The following is an 18970-nucleotide window of genomic DNA, read 5'->3' as shown; positions in this document are numbered from 1 at the left end:
CACTTGTTATATTAGTAACACACACACACATTTTCGGAACCGCTCGTCCCATACGGGGTCACGGGGAACCGGATCCTACCCAGCAACACAGGGCGGAAGGAGCGGGAGGGGACACACCCAGGATGGGACGTCAGTCCGCCGCAAGGCACCCCAAGCGGGACTCGAACCCCAAACCCACTGGAGAGCAGGACCTGGTCCAACCCACTGCGCCACCGCGCCCTCCCTAGTAACATAATATCAATATTAAAATATAATATTACAAAGAAAATTAATTGTTTTTCAGAAGCATTGTGTTTATTTTAATGGTAGGACATTTGCAATTGTGCATTTGAAAAATAATATGTTGTATGGCTCACTAAGTAGTTTTACTTTAATTTGTGGTAGCTATGAGAAAGCCAATGCCGTCCTTAAACGAAAAGAAGGCATTTAATTTTGCATTGGCTGGAGGAATTAACATCTGTTAAGAAGATGTTACATTGAGCCGTTGAACATTGCAGTTGTGTACTGGAAGTGTCAGTGACACATTTTTGGGAAGAGGGTGTGAGTAAATGGTATTTCTGGATGAATAGGTGGAAACTGCTGCCTTACCGACTTTTCTTTTACCCACTGAATATGTCTTTGGCTTTTTGTGCCGTACCTTCTGTACCACCCACTCATTTTTATTTTTCCATTTATGCTGCTCCACCTGTCATTCACGTCTCCCACCTTCCCCCTCTTCCTCGCCCTCCATCGCCGTGTTGCCCCCACATCGCTTCTGGTCTCTGCCACCTCCCACCTTTCCCTTTGGGTTGGTTCAAGGTTCGAGAAAGGCTTCGTGTCGCGCTCGAGAGGGTGTCTGTCCTCGAGGAACAACTGGAGTCTTCCAGACAGGAGGTATGAGCTCTCTTGTCTACTTTGTACTCTCTAACAAGTGGTCTGATGTAGCAGCTCACTGCATTGATACATCCTCTGATAAAATGTCTTTCAGGTCCTCTCTTTAAGAGAACAAATTAAACGGCGGCAAGGGCTGGATGGCGGGAAAGAGGTAAAAGGGGATTTTATTGATCTGTTTGCATGTTTGTATTAATAGAGATCAACTTGGAAGAATCATTGACTAGAATGTCTAAGAGGCGTGGTCAGCCACAGGCACTTGTACCCCCAGGGCTTTATTTTCTCCCATTTCTGTGTTTCGGGAGATTTTTGTTTTTATTTTCCCAGTTAAGAGTTCGCTTTCTTATACAATGACGGCTGTCAAACCATTATCTTTGTCTCTCCCTGTTTTCTTTCATCATTTATCACTGCACAGTGGTGCTGTGTGTTGCAAAAATTCGACTGAGGACTTTTTGAAGATGCAAAGAAAAATTTTCCAGTTTTTTTTCCCCCCAGCTGCATGTGCTTCACTGTTCTATTCTCTAAAATTTCTGTCTGATGTGGAGAGAAAATTACTTGCATTTCTACATCCTGCCATTAGTTGGCAGCAAAATACACTGAAAAGCTGTAGGAACAAAATAGGAGTGAAGGACCTCATTCAATCAATTTGCTTCCAGTGTTTACAGCTCAAAATAGCTTGAAGTTAAAACTCTTATAATGCATTCTTATGTAATATATATTTATATCCAACAATTTCATGTAAACTTCCCCATAAATAGTCATGTTTTATTAAGGTATAGATAAATAAACAGAAAGTGGACCAAAGCTGATGAATGTTGACTGTAGTTATTTGAGGTCAGTTTATTGAAAAGGATGAAGTTGGAGATGAAATTATTTTTTATTTTCAGTAATTTTTAAATGAGGTTTAATTTTAATGTAGTTAGAAGTTAGAAAAAATCAGATCAAAGTGTTACGCTGTTATGTGGTGTCATCATGTCTGGGGTGTATCCTGCCATGTGCCCCGTTTCCGGGAGCCAGCAACCCTGCGGTAGTCAAGTGGTTATTGATAATGGATGGATGGAAGTGCTACTCCCTATTTTTTATTTATTATAACTTTGTCTCAGATCCCAGCCTGTTAGAAAGTGGAGAGATTTCTGCATTATTCAGCTTTTATTGATTGTGACTTAGTGGTAAATGTGACTATGGAATTGCAGGCAAATCGAGTCACAAACACGCTTCTGGTCGCAGTTGCACTGATAAGTTGAGGGCCCAGTGTACGCACTCAGTTCTGTGATTTGCATCACTCTCAAGAAGGGAACTTGGGAAAAATAAATAGTTTAATGAAAAAACACAAAATAAACACTATCTATTGCCTGCCTGTATAGGTTGTCTTTGTCCTTTTATGTTCTTCTCTTTCCTTGTCTAATTCCTTTGACCCTTCGCCACCTTGTGATTGTCACCCAACGCCTTCTGTCTTTCATGGTGTCTCCTCGACTTTGTTTCAGAGATTGCCCAACGGGCCCTCAGTGCTCGATGATGGGGACATAGACAGACAGAAAGAAGGAGAGATCGAGCGACAGAGAGCAGAACTCTCACAGCTGAGGGAAAGGTTGGCTCTCATGTGCCGACAGGTACATATCAGTCAGTGTGTTTGTGTGTGTGTGTGTGTGTGTGTGTGTGTGTGGAAGGGGTAACACTAAAAAGGTATGAGGTGAGATGTGAAGTGGTATAAGGGGCTCGTATAGCACAAAAACACAGCGGTAATCTCTCCCCTGATAAGGAGAGCAAAGCAGAGTACAGTACATTATCATCGACACTGCATGAATACACAGCCGCATGATACAGATTTAGACCAACAAGCTGACGGGCTCCTGGCTGCCCTCATGTGGGTAGTTTTGGTACTGCAGCCTCTGCCAAACTGTACTGACAAACTGAAAAGAATTAAATCTCAGCTTTTAACTGCCCACATGGGCTCTGTCTGTCTGTCAGGTGGGAGAAATCGAGGAACAGCTCGCCTCAGCCAGGAGGGAGGTCACGAAATCCGAGGAGGCCAATCAGAAGCTCCAGCGCGATGTCAAAGAGGTGAGGACAGACACATACCCTATTTTCAGATGAGCGCCGACACCAAAGACTCTCCACCGCACAAGTAGCTGTTGCGTGGAGCGCAGCGCCTCCCTCTGCTACGCCTTCCGAGTCCAGATTTCAAAGATAAGGAGCCTCAACTGCTACTGACGGCATCAGCAATATTACTAAACCCGAGCACTAGTAAACATAGCTACATTAATAATTGATGTCGTATTTACATAATGCTGAGAGCAATGACATACCGATGAGGGAACGCTCTGCCCTGAAGCTACGGGGCCTGGTTATACAAGCTCTGGCTGGAAACGGAGTGGGACTTCCGTGACTCATTTGAATGGCGAGCGCTCGGGCAGGAATGAGGAGGGGACAAGTCCATACCTGCGTGTTCGGGGCGGGGGGTGTGTTCCCCGCCGTTTGTTGTTTTGTTGACAGAGAGAAGTTAAAAGCCCTCAGGGAGCGCAGCGGCAGAGGTTTCGAAAGAACTCCTGTTCGACAAAACACAGTAGCGACTTCCGAAAACATGTCGCTGCACGGCACCGCTTTGGTGCGGAGATCGCGATCGGCCGGCTGGAGCAACCATTGCAGCCTCATTCCTCAACAGCGTTTCATATTTACGCTTTTGGATCCTGTGTGGAACTTTAGTTCACCTCAAGTTAGTTTAGTGACATTACGTTTGGTGACTGTAAGAACTACACTAACTAGTAACGCCACTGAGTAAGCAGCGGGCAGTTGAAGAAAGGAAAACAAAATCTCCCAACCAAAAGGCAATGGGGAAAAATTAACCTCTGGGGGTCCAAGTAGTTCACACATATGAATACATACAACACAGACATAAATCACAAACACACAGTACAAATATAGACATGATAATAATACAAATAAGGCACAGGGACAGCTGGTAGCATAATAGTTAGAACTACTGCATTGTGGCTCCTAATGTCACAGGTTCAATTCCCACCTTCTGCTACAGTACCCTTGAGCAAGATACTTACCTTAAATTGCTTCAGTAGAAACGAATTACCCAGCTGGGTAGATTGGTATATAACTGTAAGTACATTGTAAGTTGCTTTGGAGAAAAGTGCCAGCTAAATGAATAAATGTAAGACCTGCCACTCATCTTTCAGGTAGCAGTAAATAATGTACATGATATTAATAACATAGGCTGTAACAATGATATACACACACACACACACACATTTTCAGAACCGCGTGTCCCATACGGGGTCACGGGGAACCGGAGCCTACCCGGGAACACAGGGGCGTAAGGCCAGAGGGGGAGGGAACACACCCAGGACGGGACGCCAGTCCGTCGCAAGGCACCCCAAGCGGGACTAGAACCCCAGACCCACCGGACAGCAGGACTGTGGTCCAACCCACTGCGCCACCACACCCCCCTCTAACAATGATATATATATATATATATATATATATATATATATATATATATATATATACACTGTAAATATAATATACAATATCATTATAATAATATATAATATACAAGTAGATATATAATGTGAGGTCCTTAGGATCAAGTGCAGATGTAGTGATTAGTAGATTGTAAATTGTATCAGTAAATAAATATAGTGTAATATGATCTGAGTATAAAGTATCAAGTGTGAGGAAAAATCATACTGTCTTTATGACTCTCTGAGCCCTTCTTTTGCATCGCCTCATATTGATGTGTTCCATGGGGGGAAGAGAGGTTTTGGAATTAGGAGTTTAATACCAGTATGGTACAGTGATTCATACCTTTGTAATACCGCACTGTGCTCAGTTTGGTCCACTGTGCTCCTCATCATTCGTCCAGCCCAACTGGTGTTTCTTTTCTTTGAAAAAATTATGTATCTTTTGTCCATTATACTGAGCTTTCAGTTCATCCATTTATTTGAAGCGTTTAATTTCCTTTGGTTTTTTTCTGTTGTGCTCCTTTTATATATGTTTTAAAAATGTACATGTAAAAATATTTAAAACGTGTACCAGTTTTCTGGTGTAGCAGTGAGCGCGCACTTGCCCAAATCACCCTTTCCCTCTGTGTGTCTCTCAGGCGCTGTGTCAAAGGGAGGACATGGAGGAGAGAATCACCACTTTAGAACGCAGGTAAACGGCCCCTTCGCCCTTGGTTTCTGTTTGGATCCGCTCCTTGCATCCTCCCCCTCTGCTCTTTTACCGCGCTTAGCCAAGCGGCACACACCCCGACGAAAGTTCCTGTAAGGGACACTCATGCACAAACCCCACCCACAGTACTCATGGCCCTCACTCTCTGCCGGCTCCCAGGGCTCTTTGCAGAGCGTGTGAGTGTGTGTATGTCCTGTGGAGTGCTGCTCTAGGGGTGGTTGCTCAGCAGCACTGTGTGTGTGTTTCCTGTAGGTACCTGAGTGCCCAGCGGGAGGCGACCTCTCTCCATGACATAAAGGACAAGCTGGAGAACGAGCTGGCGAGCAAGGAGTCTCTGTACAGACAGGTACTGGATGAGGCCTCCCACGCCGAACTGGACCTGCGACCACAGCGTCTACTCTCAGATCACAGGAGCTTCCCAGTAGCTGCCATTTTTACCATCATTTTACCAGTGCAAATGTAGCTTTAAAATTTTTGGTCATCTATTGGAGCTTCTGATCTACGGTACTACAGCCTCTAGGCCTTGGATTAGCAACCTGTAGGTTACAAGGGCGTGTCATTAACCGCCACATCCCCCACAGTGAAAGACTGGGGAGCTATATTGGCTGCAGATGGTGTAGTGGTTAGAATCCTTGCCTTTTTCAGCTTTTGCAGCTGAAGGACTGGGATTCGAATCTCACCTCCTATTGTAGTACTGTCAGTCACGGTACTTGCTTTGAAAATAGATGTAGTGTAAAGCTGTATATTTTGTGACTTTGACTACCTACTGCCCTGATCAGCAATTTCTTTCATTGAACTATATTTTACATAAATATTATAAAAAGGGGCAGCAGGCAGAGTAGTGGTTAGAGCTCCCACGTTGGAATTCGAAGGGCCAGGCTTTGATTCCCACTTCCTGCTCGGTCAAGGTTCTTACCCTAAAGTGACATAGTGAAAATTACCAAGCTGAGTAAATGGATTAATGAATGTAAGTAGCTTAAGACGGTAAGGCGCTCTGAATAAAGGTGTGAGCTGATCCAATGAATAGCAATAACTAGTTATACTGTATACAGCTGACAGTTACAGGTAGAGAGCGCCTTAAGCACCTCTTGGTCTCCTTGACCCCCCCTGTACTGTGGTGTCACCTGCTGTCCCCCCCCAGAGCGAGGAGAAGAACAGGCAGCTGCAGGAACGGCTGGATGATGCCAAGCAGAAGCTGCAGCAGACCCTGCAGAGGGCCGAGACCCTGCCGGAGATCGAGGCCCAGCTGGCGCAACGGGTGGCCGCGCTCAACAAGGTGCCTCAAGCCCCCCTCCCACCCCGAACCCCACCCCTTGCCCCACCCCGAACCCCACCCCTTGCCACCTCCGTTCCCATGCGCCTGTCTTGTTCCCGAGGACAAGTGCGTTTGACTCACCGCGATCAATCCTTCCGCCTCCGTTTTGTCATCCAGGCGGAAGAGCGCCATGGCAACTTTGAAGAGCGCTTGCGACAGATGGAGGCACAACTGGAGGAGAAAAATCAGGAGTTACAGAGGGTGAGCGCTTATCCCTCTCCGTCTCTGCCTGCCTATTTATAGTGCCTTCGTGTTCGCCCGTCCTCATTTGCATATACAGATTCGCCACCTCATCAGGCTCATAGTTAACAGAGGTGAAGATGTAGAACTAACCCCCGTCCCAAACTCTGTCCCTCCACCCCGCCGGACCCAGGCGAGGCAGAGGGAGAGGATGAATGATGAACACAACAAGCGCCTCTCGGATACGGTGGACAAGCTGCTGTCCGAGTCCAACGAGAGGCTGCAGCTCCACCTGAAGGAAAGGATGGCGGCTCTTGAAGAGAAGGTATCGCCTTCGATGGCACATCTGCAGATGGGTGTTCAACAACAATGCGTCCCTGGAAGCATCCAGCTTTGTCTTGGGTTATTTTGTATACACCTACTCTGGTACTCTACAGAGTAAAGTAACATATAAATGCTGATTATACACAGTATCACTACAGGTGGTCCTTGACTCACAATGGGGTTCCATTCCGATGACCCAGTCCTAAGTCGATTTTGTTGTAAGTCTCAAACCCCCTTATACCATATTAAAGTAATCATAAGAATATATAAACAATTAACATACACACATTTTTTGTTATATAATGGGGATCTGTTACATTTCTTCACTAATTTGAAACATTATTCAAGTTGAAATAATACTAATATATAATAATAATATAAATACAGTTCAGTAGTATTCTTCAGGTCTGCACTATTATTTTATTACGATGTCTGTTTTTGTTTGCAGAGGGGCGCGGTGGCGCAGTGGGTTGGACCGCAGTCCTGCTCTCCGGTGGGTCTGGGGTTCAAGTCCCGCTTGGGGTGCCTTGCGACGGACTGGCGTCCCGTCCTGGGTGTGTCCCCTCCCTCTCTCCAGCCTTACGCCCTGTGTTGCCGGGTAGGCTCCGGTTCCCCGTGACCCCGTATAGGACAAGCGGTTCTGAAAATGTGTGTGTGTGTGTGTTTTTGTTTGCTTTTAGAGCACCACCAGAACACTCACTTTTTCAATTGCTAGCAATTTAAAATAAAAAATAACTTAATACAGGTGGTCCCCAACTTACGATGGGGTTACGTTTCGTGAAACCCATCATAAGTCGAAAATATCGTAAGTCGAAAATACATTTAATACACCTAATACACACCTTTGTGTGGCAGACTGGGAGATGCGGATCTCTGCCGCTGCCCAGCATCGCAAGAGAGTATCACTCCGCATGTCGCTTGACCGGGAAAAAAATCAAAATTCAAAATTCGACGTATGGTTTCTACTGAATGTCTATCGCCAGCTCGCCATCGTAAAGTTGGAAAAATCGTAAGTCGAAGAGCATCCGTAGCCTTGTAAACAAAGTGCAGTTGCTGCTGAACACCGAAACACTGACTGCGAGCGAAACAATAAGAAATAGCGTCTTGCGGCAGCATGGCCGGCCCATGATATCATGCAGCAGATGGAGCCGTCGTCGTTAGATCTTACGACCAAAGTCTTGACTCGAAAATAATATATTGAGGTTAACGGCCGTTAGTCACATACGCCGTAACTCGAGGACCACCTGTCCGTGATATTACTGAAGAGTTAATAACTACTGAAGACATCGTGGTAGAAGCCCAGTCAAAGTCAAGAGCTGGCAGTGTGCTACAGCGGTGTCCAGCTAGAGGTCACAGGTCAGATGACATCAGAAATTGATGTCGACGGAATGTGATTCTCTTTCGTCCGAGTCGCAGCGCAGCATATATACATACTATACAGTATATACTGTGTCTGTACGTAACGTTGTTCTTCCTTCCAGAATGCCCTTTCAGAAGAGATCGCTAACATGAAGAAGATTCAAGACGATCTTCTAGCAAATAAGGTATTTTTTCACTGCCACACAGTTTTTATGTAGTCTTTGTGAGCATCAGCACTCCCGTTTTGTCTGTTTATGTGTATTTTTCTACTATTTTTTTAAATATTTTGTTCAGTTTCTCAGTGCTTGACAACAGTACTTTTCCAGAGGGGAACCAATAGTGACACTTACGTTGAGTCTGGACCAGGTTATCATGCTGACTAGCTGCCGCCGTGCTAAATTACATTTATTTAGGTAGCAGCTTACAGTACTAATGTATTTACTGTGATTTACCCATTTATACAGCTGGGTAATTTTTAATTCAAAATAAGTACCTTGATCAAGGGTACTACAGCAGGAGGCAACAGCTCGAAACACTGTGCTACCTCCTGTCCCACATGTACCTCTTTACTCCCACCTGTGTGGTTATGTACAGGAACATAGCATATGTCACCACTCAATTGTCCCTGTTCACACCCCCATGGGTACATTTGTCAAAAACATACATGGGCTTGGCAAAAACAGCTCAGGAATTGACCATTCATTTAGACTGACTGCCGAGACCTGTATTGATAGTTGATGATAATAATAATAATAACGAAAAGTACAGTTTGCTCCAAAAATGTAATGGGTCCTTATCTCTCTTTCTCTTGTGTCTCTCTGTGGCTCTCAGGACCAGCTCATGGCAGAGCTGGAGAGACTTCAGCTAGAGCTGGACCAGCTGAGAGGGAGGCCTGGTTCCTCCTACTCCAGGTCAGCCACAATGGAACATCAAGGGTTCATGTGTTCTGCAAAAGAATTAATGTACAAAATGCAAAAAAGGGAGATTTCAGAGCATATTCATGTCAACGCTGTGTGTTGTTCTGCAGTCCTCCAGCCGGGCATTCGGAGCACATTCACCTCCCCCTTCGCTGTCACCTTTAGGTCTCTTCCAGGAAGTGCGCTGGAACTGAGATACTCCCAAGGTGGCGGGTCCCTCCCAGCAGGCTCCACCACACACCTGGATCACTATGGGAACGCAGCCCCAGGAGGTGTGGTTAGGCGGGCTCCTCGTGGGCGATGGGGTCCTGCCAGGGAAGATGCCAGCAAGGTGATAACCGTTTGCATCTGGGACTCAACACCAAGACACCTCCAGAGAGAATTCTGGATTGCCAGCGAGTCATTTGGAGTCACACCAGTCCACACTCACCATACCTTTCCCCTCCCCCTCTCTCCTTCCAGTATGGGGAGTGGGACAGTAGTAGCTTGCTAGCCCCTGGCTTCGAGGGCGGCGTGGAGGGCGGCTGCTCCGATGACGAGGAGGACCGAGAGACGCTCTTCGGCTCGGAACTTCTGTCCCCCAGTGGACAGACGGACGTGCAGACGCTGGCCATCATGTTGCAGGAGCAACTGGAGGCCATCAACAAGGAGATCAAGTGAGTGCAGCTATGGGAGCTCCAGTATATGGTCTTCAGAGTCGGCCCACGTGGAAGCCGCTGCGCAAGCGAGAGCCAACGCCCGCTGGCATTTGGCATTCGTCCGCATATGACTTTGTTTGCTGTAAGCAAATTAGCAAAGACTTCGCGGTTAGTTGCAGGAATGTGTGACCTTGAAAAAACGGTTACCGTGTTTTTATAGTTCTAAACAGCGCTGACAGATTTGAAAAGTTTTGTTTGGAGAGCATCAATTTGTCAGACGGACATGCTGTCATTTGCACCATTTCGTGTGGTTGTCAGTTGCATTGTTACCTGAAGTTGTTTGTTGTACTCACAACTTTACATTTATTTATTTAGCTGATTATTTATTTTGCTTTTCTCCAAAGCGATTTGCAACATTAAGCTACTGTCCCATTAATTCAAATGCTTTTCATACAGTGAACCACTGTAATATATTGTATTACTGTGATGATAAACGAAATCCATCAGCATGCATTGTGCTGCACAATGCTAAAGACAATTAAAAGTACACATATACTGTATCTGTGGGCATTTTTTATATTTATTTATTTAACTCATGCTTCTCTCCAGACCACCTTATAATATGAGGAATATGATACTAAGCTCTACTTACAGATTTTTACTCATTTATAGAGCTGGAAAATTTTTAATATATCAGTTCAGGGTTAGTACCTTGCTCAGTGGCACTACAGCAGAAGGTGGCCTTTGAATGCAAGACGACAGCTCTAGCCACTGTTCACCTTACTGCTTTTACACACGCACACGCACAGAGTTGCTGAAACCGCTTGTCCCAAGTGGGGTCACAGCGAGCCGGAGCTGGAGGGGGAGGGGACACACCAAGAGCAGGATGCCAGTCCATCGCAAGGCACCCCAAGTGGGACTCGAACCTCCGACCCACTACAGAGCAGGACCCGGCCAAGCCCATTACACCACTGCACCCCCCTGAATGCTTTTAGTTGGTAGTAAAAAGTTAGTCCTTAATGCTTAGACAGAATCTAAATACAGTGCATTTTTTTAATTAGTTGAATGGCTTTATGTTCCAATAGTAAAGATTCCCAGCTTAATGAATGGGTAAATGGGTTGTGGTAGCTTAACATTGAGAGTCACTTTCAAGAAAAGCGACAGCAAAAGGAATAAATGTAATTGCAAGAAAAAATGTCTACATGAAAGAGCCCTCCTGTACGAGTCTGGAAGTCGTTTTCTTGCTCTTTGTGCTCCCCAGGTTAATTCAGGAGGAGAAGGAGAGCACCGAGCTCCGGGCGGAGGAGATTGAGAGTCGGGTCAGCAGCGTAGCCCTGGACGGCCCTCCGCTCCCTCCCACGTCTTTGGGTGGCGGGAGAGACGGCACGGGGAGAGGCTTCATTCCTCCTTCTCTGACCTCCTCTACACTGGCTTCCCCCTCTCCCCCAAGCTCTGGACATTCCACCCCCCGCCTGCCCCATTCCCCAGCCCGGGAAACGGATAGACAGGTATGCTTTCATTCCTCTCTGTGAGACTGGAGCATATGCAGTGTCGGCGCGATTTAAATGCCTGTTGTAAATATGGAAACGACAGAACAATAAGGAGGATGAGAGGTCCCTGGCCCTCCTCGACTCGACCCCTCCACCCACTCCCCGTGCTCTGCGGCTGGACAGGATGAGCCATACACACCCGGGGGCAGGGCTCGACGATCACAGGGAGTTCCGCAGGTCGGTCAGCCGATGCGGCAAACAACAATCCTGCTGTCAACTGTCAAACTAGCGCTCATGAATGTGAGAGCGAAGCAGTGCACCTCCCGTTGGCACCGCACCAGAATCATATCCACATTTGTATTACCCTGAGTCACACTCAGTCATACACTCTTCCCACAGTAGGTTTCATGTAAACTTGCATTTTCTGTCCGTTGTTCAGCCTCTCTGCTGATTGCAGCAGCTCCAACAGCAGTCAGGACTCCCTCCACAAATCCAGCAAGAAGAAAAGCATCAAGTCTTCCATCGGTCGCCTTTTCGGCAAGAAAGAGAAGGGGAGGATGGGCCAGCCAGGCCGGGAATCGGCATCTCTTGGTGAGGGAAACTATCCGGAGGACGGTCTTTGTTTCTTAACGACGATACGATTAAACGTCTTTGTGCCGGTTAGCTAGCCAGCTAGCATGAACATGTGGCACACATGAGGGTGAAGGCAGAACCTTCTCGCAGCTTATATTTTATATTTTGCTCTTTTATTTGATGGCCATCAATTACTGTTGGTGCAAAATGCAATGAAATGGATGCCGCCGAAAAGACGGCAACCTTCCGTCAACGTAACGGAGACCCATACGATGAAAAACTTCTACGATGGCTTACGAAAATATATACCATTTTTTTTTTGTCACCGTCTTATTATTCATTAATTTTACTTCCACAATAGGCGTTTTATTCGCTGCCTACTGTCCTTTACTTTGCAAATCACGCAGATACTATGTTTCTGTAACAAAACCAAGTGCTGACTTATTTTCTACTTCCTGCTTCCTGTCACACTGACAGTCTCAACCAATCACAGTCCTTGATTAAGGTAAATCTAATATCACAGCTGAAATTGCAGATTCACACGTTTACAAATATGACGTATAAACGTAAATATTAACTCAATTATTTAAGTCATATAAGAAGCTTTTATAATACATCTATCCCTATGCTATCGCAAATAAAGTGTTTTTCTTGTGTCCAAAGGTGATGGTGCCGAAATAATTTGCTGTTCTGCAAAATTTATGCTCCCACATTTAGTTATATGGATGATAAATGATAGAATTACGTATTTTTTACAAATACGAAATATGCAGGTATTTTTATCGCGCATAAATAAATAGTCATTGTATTCTGGTTAATTTTTAAGTTTTCGGTGACATGTTTTTAGCCTGGGAAAGTATTTTTTCCCTAAGAAGTAATGGCAATTTGAACCCCAACAAACAGGAATTTGACAATTAGAGTGTTTTCATGGAACCCAGAAACAGATGTGTGGATCATTATAAAAGCACAGGGTGGCACAGCTGCACACCAGGTAACAGTGTCTTTGCTTTGCAATTAGATACAGGTTCTGTTTTCCTGTGTGTACTCCAGTGTCCCTCTCATAGTCCAAAGGCATGCATTTCAGGTGGACCGATGACTCTTAAGTTGCCCGTAGTCCGTGAATGTCCGAGTAAATGTACGCGTGGCTACCCTGCAATGGACTGGCATCTCGTACAGCCTTTACCCTGTCTGGCTTCCTGAATAGGCTCCAGACCACTGTGACCCTGCCTAAGGATAAGTGGTTATGGATAGGGACTGAGTGAACACAGAGCTGCTTGGAAGTACGTGAACTTTATACGGATGGTCATTGTTCTTGTAAAAAATATTAAAATAATTTTAAAAGTCTATGTGTTAAATCTTAAACTTGTAGAGTGCATAAATGATTGAGTTGTACAGCTAATTCTGCTTACTTGGTTTAAGTAATGCAACTTTGGGTTCACTTGTTTTGCATCTGCACTAGTTCCGTGTTTCTACTAAACGCGTGATTTCCTCTACGGCAAGATATGGAATTGGTCATTATACACCTAGTATGTCAGAGGAGAAAGACTGCTTCTCATTAAATAACCGTTTCTTGATAAAACCGAGGGACACAAGCGCTTCACACACGTTCAAGTAGCACTGTATGTAAGCTGACAGTGTTTATAATAAATTTCAGTGCTTTTGTAATGAGTGCAAGTAAGGAGACTATGGCAGTGATACATTGCTGGCTTATCTTTGGGTAGGTAAGGGTGGTCAAGGGCACATTGCTGGGGCAGGACTAGCAGCAGTGTTATGTGTTATACAGATGTGCTATCTGGTTGAACAATAGAAGCTCAAAAGCAGCACACAGTGTAACTTACAGGTGGGTCACGCAGAGCTGGAAGCCACATTTCTCGCTGTGGATCACTTCCCCTGTTGTCTCTCCCTCAGCCTCCACGCCCTCCGATGACGTCGGGCCCACGGATCCTCTGGGCCTCACAAAACTCACTGGCTCTGTGGACAAAGACCGCCGTAGCAAAAAGAAGTGAGACGGTTTTCTTTTTCCGTTTGGCATTTCATTTAAGAACTTTTCAAAAAGTATTTAATATGCTTGGATTGTTGAACAAGTTAATGTCTTTTAAAAGGAGACCTACAATTACTGGTGTGCGCACTGAATCGTCACCTTACAAACACATAGGAAGTCTGTTCAGAACGTGATTTATTGCTCAATCCAGCCACTACATCACCATCAAAAAAGGCTGAAAAATACTGTCATCCCAAAATTTATTCACGCTACATTTTGTAAAAACCTAAGATAAAGCCATAATTAATTCAAATTTTGTTTTGAAACCTTATTTATTTACATTTTCATCAGCTGCCGGTCTCATTCAGAATGTTTCACCTCATAAACTATGCAACATTCCTCACCTTGGTGTTAATCTCCAATACTCAGGAACACCAGGCATGAGCTTTAAACCCTCTCCAAGCAGACGTTGCAAATTAGCATCAGCTGGTACAGATTTTTCCTACTGCTAGTATTAATTTGGCCCTGAGCGGGTTTTAAACACTCTGGAACTTGAATTCATCGGGTCCCGCATTACTATTCTGATTGGGTGCGTTTTACTGCCAACTAATGGCCGGATGCAGTATTGCAGGTAATGTTTGGTCACAAAGTCAGGAAAACGCACGTAAAACTACATAATTAAATGTAAAAACGTTAGTGACTTTGAAAATTTGTAACTTGAATGTTCCTAGCACAGGGACCCAAAGTATACTGCCTTATAATACGAGACTCAAGGCATAGAGTGCTGAAAAATACAAAGTTTGCAATCTCATTAGTTCATGGCTAATACGTATCTCAAACTGCATTCATGGTTAATTTACTCCGGCCTGTTAGGGGAATATTCTGTTATTAATTTCTGTGCTTGCAAACAGATTGAAACTCCTTATGCGTCTCTCTTCCTTTTTCCATAATTTGTTTTTCCTTAGACATGAGTTGCTGGAGGAAGCTTGTCGCCAAGGGCTTCCCTTTGCTTCCTGGGACGGACCCACTGTGGTGTCCTGGCTGGAGGTACGCCCGCTGACCCTGTCTGTGCCAGCTCAAGTCTCCTTCATTCTTTCAACCTCCCCCTTTCTCAGTTGTTTCAGTCACATGGTCATAGAAGCTATTTCAATCTGAAATTGACTCACTTGTGCTGAGATGTTCCTTCTGCATAATAACATCCTTCAGATATTTATGGTCTGGTTCACAAGTTATATTATAAGAATTACCACAGGTAGCACTATGTCACAGCAGATTGCGCTGGAGTCTCACACCACTTAGGCTGTGCGTTTCGGACATGGTTTTAATTGTGCTGTGTTTAAATGAATAGTGCCCTACACTTGTATCTTTTAATTATTTTTTCCTCTTTATTCTGACTCCTGCCCCGCCACTCACTTATCTTCTCCTCACCTGCTCCTGGTGCCTTATGGCCTGTCCTACTCTCCTGCTCCTCTCTGTCTTTCTTGGTCCTTGGTCCTCCATAAGCTGTGGGTGGGCATGCCAGCATGGTACGTCGCAGCCTGTCGGGCGAATGTGAGGAGCGGTGCCATCATGGCCAACCTGTCAGACACAGAGATCCAGCGGGAGATCGGCATCAGCAACCCGCTCCACCGGCTCAAGCTGCGGCTCGCCATCCAGGAGATGGTGTCCCTAACGAGTCCATCGGCACCTGCCAGCACACGATCCGTCAGTGCACATACATAAGTGTCACAGTCACGTCCTTTATATCCATATATTGTGTGTGTGTGTATGTGTGTGTGAGTGCTGCTTTCATGTAGTATTTGTGACTAGCCTTTTCTTAATTCATGTTATTAATTCCTGAATTGATTAGTAATTAATAATAAGGAATAGTTGATTAATTTATATTTAGTTGTTAAAGTCAGTGTTTTTAATTTTGAGCTACTGGAATGTGCATTGTTATTATTATTACTAAATTACTATTAATATAACTACTACTAAGTTTCAGTCTAATAGTTCACAATAGCATATCAGTAGCTAAACAACTCAAATGTTTGTGCCTTTTTAGGTCCTTTTATTCAGATTACATATGAGAAGACAGAAATTCTTACTCTGATACATTTTAAATTTACAGAAATCCTTTGATTTACTAAATCATTCCGTTCCTGTAAACAGTATGGGTACCGAAATATTGGATGTCTACAGCCTGTTTCAGATTTTTTTAATAGGGAAAATAATGATGCATTCCCAGCCCGCAAACCACAAACAAATGTTCCCAAATATCACTAACACATGGTAAAAAAACAATGTAACTATCAACCCACGATTTTAGCACAATATAAAACACTTCCTGTTAATCAAACGTAATGAGATCATTAAAAGGTATGTTTTTAGGCAGTATATTTCAGGACCCTGTTTTTCCTTACATTTAGTAGACAGCAATGAAAATTCAATAATGCAATACATGTTAAAACATTTTAACAATTTAAAATACATAAGGTAATTTATCTTTAAAAAACTGTTATTGTACTCAGTGAGTGAAAAGAAGAACAGTTGATTGTGAGTTGTGGTGGATGGAGGAGAGAGGAGGCTTGGTAGTCATTCTTGCACTGCAACTGAATGAAGGTGTGGAAGCAAAGTGAACACGAGAGAGGAAACCAACAGGAATCAGTTGATGGCCCAGTAGTGCCAACTACAGCACATTGTTACACTGTTGCTTCACTCGAACAATGCATGACTTTCAATGTTTTTTTTGGACACATTTAGGATTTTGGATAAATTTCATCATCCTAATTTATCATTCTGAAAGTCAAAAATTGAGTATCAAAATCCAGGAGCTTTTATAAAATTGAAATTTCTGATAAAATGTATAAATCGAGGGATGCCTATACCTGGATTTTTTTATTTTTCTTGGCAACAGTATTTTATTTAACAGTCTTTCATTTAGAAAATATGAACTCTTGAAAAAGAAATATGTTCTCATTGTTTGTTCCCTGTGAAATGCGGTCGCAGTCTACTAGTAACGTGTGGATGACGCACGCCGAGATGGAATCACTGACAGCTGACACCAAACCTGTGAGTCTCTGCTTTACCTTCTGTTCTCATACTCGCTGCAAAATACGTGATGTCTGCCATCTATGCCGACCATAGAATTATGTCAAGCACTTACTACTTTATTTAATGTAAAACATTTGCCTTAAGATTGACTGCTCCTGATACAATGAACCGCGCTGGTGTTGGACGAAATATCCCACTTTGACACACATTGACTTTTGCAGTTTCACACCCTTTCTTCTTGGAAGCTAGTTATTAAAATCAGTACAGCGGAACTTACCTGTATGGTAAACAAGCTAGAAAAAAGTCCGCTAGTAGAAACACCCAGCGTAATTGACATACCTGTGTTCTGAAGTCACTTTTAATGCCTTGATTTACATGCAAATGTCTTTGTGTTTTTCTCTTTTTCTGTCTGTCTGACTGGAGTTGGACTCACCTATACAGCGCCAACTGCTGTTCTGCTGTATATTTTCCAACTTATCTCTAATCACTAACAAATAAATCCTACCCTTGTCTTTTCCACTTACCACACCCCCATTCCATGCGCCTCCAACACCGCTGGGCAAATGTGCTCCTCCAATCTCTTTCTCTCTCATGTTCTCCTCCCTCCACCTTCAAGGAGCTGAAGGAGATTAGCTGGGATCAGGTGAGTGATTGCTCAAAGTCATCGCACTCAGCGTTTTTGTACACCACTCAACTTGGATTACTCCAGCTTATGCGGTATTTTTGCCTTTTTTGTGCGTGGAATCATTTTTAATTATTGAGTTTCGCTGTCATTGAACCGAGTGTTGATTTTGTAGTGAGCTTTTGGACCTCTCAGATGCAATGAAAGTGTTAACTTTAAAAATGATCCATATGATGGTATGAAAGCACAACTGTGTTCATTAATTTACATAAATTGACTGTAACTTTTTGCCATGTTTTTCATATCCCCAATCCTCTCATCCTTCAAAAATGCCTTTCCTGTTTGCTGTCCTCTTTTCCTTGCTCTCTGTTCATCTGCCTTTCGTCCTTTCTCTGACGCTCCATCTATCATTTTTCTTTTGATTTGCGCCGCTCACGTCTGCGTTCCCATGGATGTTTTCCTCCCGACCCTTCTGTGGATTTTGTCTCCAGATCCTGGCCTACGGGGACATGAATCATGAGTGGGTGGGAAATGAGTGGCTGCCCAGCCTGGGCCTGCCTCAGTACCGCAGCTACTTCATGGAGTCCCTGGTGGACGCACGCATGCTGGACCATCTAACCAAGAAGGAGCTGCGAGGCCAGCTAAAGATGGTGGACAGCTTCCACAGGTCAGAATTCACCACCGTCCCATTTTACTCCAAGTAATTGGAATTTCAACTTTTTTTTTTTTTTTTTATTTGTGGTACTCTACGTCTCTTGCTAACAGAGGTTCCATTTCAAAAACCCCATCATATGATGACTTTGTCAGAAGTCGAAAATCCCATTATATGACCCATAAGGATATATAAACAATTAAAATTCATGAATGTTATATTCATATGGCTACATTATATTTTTTCACTACTTTCACACATTATTCATGTTAAATAAAACTAATATATAATTATATATTAAATACAGTGCAGTATTACAGTTGCATTTCATGCTGCACTATTAATTTCATACTTAATTTATTGACTTATACGTTTTCACCAGAATGCTCGCTTTTTCACTTTGCTACGCATTTTTTTTAATGAAAGTAACTTGACCGGAATCACACATTAAAATTTTGTATCCAAAATGCAATCGCCGCTAACACCCAAACCTTGACCGAAACCCAGACAATAACAGCTTATGTTATCATGTAGCAGATGGAGCAGTTGTTCATTCAACATGACAACCAAACGTAGGTCCTGGAAAATAAAATAATAAGGTTAATGGGACGCAAGTCCAGATGGTCGTAAGACACATATGTCAGAAGCCAAGGACTACCTGTCTGCCGAAAGCAGTTCATCGTATGCAAGGCCAAGTGGTGTTTTCCACCTTCTTCTTCTTGTGTCCGTCACATAGAGTGAGCTTGCACTACGGCATCATGTGCCTGAAGCGTCTCAACTATGACAGGAAGGAGCTGGAGAGAAGGAGGGATGAGAGCCAGCACCAGAACAAAGGTG

The 18970-nt window shown here is 43.9% G+C and overlaps 1 protein-coding gene across 6 annotated transcripts in view; it reads left to right on the top strand.

Annotated features, from left to right (window-relative positions):
• Positions 1-18970, top strand: part of LOC108923928 (liprin-alpha-3-like) — a 36658-nt gene that overhangs the window by 13145 nt on the left and 4543 nt on the right. For 4 of the 6 annotated variants that reach the window (XM_029246610.1, XM_029246612.1, XM_029246611.1 and 1 more), the window contains exons 5-26: positions 799-873; positions 968-1024; positions 2355-2480; positions 2839-2931; positions 4979-5031; positions 5302-5395; positions 6191-6565; positions 6738-6869; positions 8350-8412; positions 9059-9138; positions 9310-9475; positions 9607-9800; positions 11044-11290; positions 11376-11509; positions 11712-11863; positions 13754-13847; positions 14792-14873; positions 15330-15530; positions 16815-16877; positions 17476-17502; positions 17973-18148; positions 18870-18967. In XM_029246610.1, the coding sequence (XP_029102443.1) occupies positions 799-873; positions 968-1024; positions 2355-2480; positions 2839-2931; positions 4979-5031; positions 5302-5395; positions 6191-6565; positions 6738-6869; positions 8350-8412; positions 9059-9138; positions 9310-9475; positions 9607-9800; positions 11044-11290; positions 11376-11509; positions 11712-11863; positions 13754-13847; positions 14792-14873; positions 15330-15530; positions 16815-16877; positions 17476-17502; positions 17973-18148; positions 18870-18967 (2782 nt within the window). Of the gene's footprint in view, positions 1-798; positions 874-967; positions 1025-2354; positions 2481-2838; positions 2932-4978; positions 5032-5301; positions 5396-6190; positions 6566-6737; positions 6870-8349; positions 8413-9058; positions 9139-9309; positions 9476-9606; positions 9801-11043; positions 11291-11375; positions 11510-11711; positions 11864-13753; positions 13848-14791; positions 14874-15329; positions 15531-16814; positions 16878-17282; positions 17553-17972; positions 18149-18869; positions 18968-18970 lie in introns of those variants that run through there. The other 2 variants (XM_018734984.2, XM_029246613.1) reach the window with 2 other exon arrangements.

This window comes from Scleropages formosus, chromosome 20, assembly GCF_900964775.1.
Source record: "Scleropages formosus chromosome 20, fSclFor1.1, whole genome shotgun sequence".
Classification (NCBI taxonomy): domain Eukaryota; kingdom Metazoa; phylum Chordata; class Actinopteri; order Osteoglossiformes; family Osteoglossidae; genus Scleropages; species Scleropages formosus.
This window is presented reverse-complemented; position numbering and strand designations above follow the sequence as displayed.